Source organism: Pundamilia nyererei, unplaced genomic scaffold (assembly GCF_000239375.1).
Source record: "Pundamilia nyererei isolate P.nyererei 1_Seehausen unplaced genomic scaffold, PunNye1.0 scaffold00154, whole genome shotgun sequence".
Taxonomy (NCBI): Eukaryota; Metazoa; Chordata; class Actinopteri; order Cichliformes; family Cichlidae; genus Pundamilia; species Pundamilia nyererei.
The window spans coordinates 183314-184501 of NW_005187555.1; the positions used below are offsets into that span (position 1 = coordinate 183314).

Below are 1188 nucleotides of genomic sequence, written 5' to 3' on the forward strand. Positions count from 1 at the left end.
GTACACCTGTGTGTTAAGGTGGTCCAAGCTGACTGATAGATCTGCCTCCCATTTCATAATAGGAAGAGATATAGATTCACCTGTTTTGGAGAGCATCTTGTATATTTTGGACAGGAATTTGGAGGTTTTGAGATTAAGGAATTGTACCACACTCGATGGTGTTTGTAATTTGACTTTATTAAGCTTAAATTTCCTTTTATTATAGACTTGTTGATATTCTGAAAATCTATTCTTGTTAATCTCATATAGTAAAACTAGTCTGTCAAATGGGATAAAGTCTGTTCCTTCTAATATATGTTCCAAGTATTTAATGCCTTCACTACTCCAATCTGGAGTAGTAAAGGAATCTCTATTTTATTGCGTAGTGGCTGTTCTGCGTCTGGGCAGGGCTCCTCTAAGAAGCATGTTTGAACCACCCTGAGATGAACTGTTGGCTAAGAAGTAGTGCTGAAAGACGACCTCTATCCTTGGTCCTTTGTAGTGTAACGAGAAAAGTTCTTCAAATTTACAAGAACCTCAAAGGCACGAGGAGAAAAACTTTAAATTAATGAAAAAATGGCTATGAATTTATAATCTATATATAAAATATGGCATCCTTTAGAATAAAACTTTCAAATTTTGAGAAAAAAAAGCGTCAAATCTTTGATAAAAATGCAACTCTGTCCAGCCCTACCTGCTGCCTCTGGAACTCCTGTCTCCTCCTTCACAGGTGTGTTCTGCTTCGCACCTCCTCCCCATCCATCATTATCTTCCTCTCCCCCCATCCCCCAGTCGTCAGCGGTGTCACACCAGTCAGTGACCCGCATAGGAGCCTCCTGAGCCGGTGCAGGCGGCCCGGGTGTCCGCACCTCTGCCTCCAGGCACTGTGAGCGGAGCACCGCCCAGCACTCTGACCGACCGCTGCACTCAGCTCCCGGGCACGCGAAGACGTGGAGGTTCCTGTGGTGCGGAGACGTGTCCACGGGGCAGTACACCTGCACCACGTGGACTAGCGGGACTCTGCAGCGGCCGCATCGCGGTGACCGGGCAGCGATGCCCGGCGGCCAGTCCGGCCGACCCCCTACTTTGTTGGTCAGATAGGAGCACCGGTGCTTCTTGGAGTCGATCTCTCCGTCACACAGCCCGAGCAGAGACACCTCCTGAGCGCGTGAGGCCATCTTAAAAAAAAAAAAAAAAAAAAAAGCCGAC

At 47.1% G+C, this 1188-nt stretch overlaps 1 protein-coding gene across 1 annotated transcript in view; it reads right to left on the minus strand.

Annotated features, from left to right (window-relative positions):
* pdcd2l (programmed cell death 2-like) overlaps nt 1-1157 on the minus strand; it is a 3572-nt gene extending 2415 nt beyond the window's left edge. Inside the window, exon 1 of the mRNA XM_005745094.1 lies at nt 674-1157. Coding sequence (XP_005745151.1) covers nt 674-1157 — 484 coding nt within the window. The remainder of the gene's footprint in view (nt 1-673) is intronic.
* Between the last annotated feature and the right edge of the window lie 31 nt (nt 1158-1188).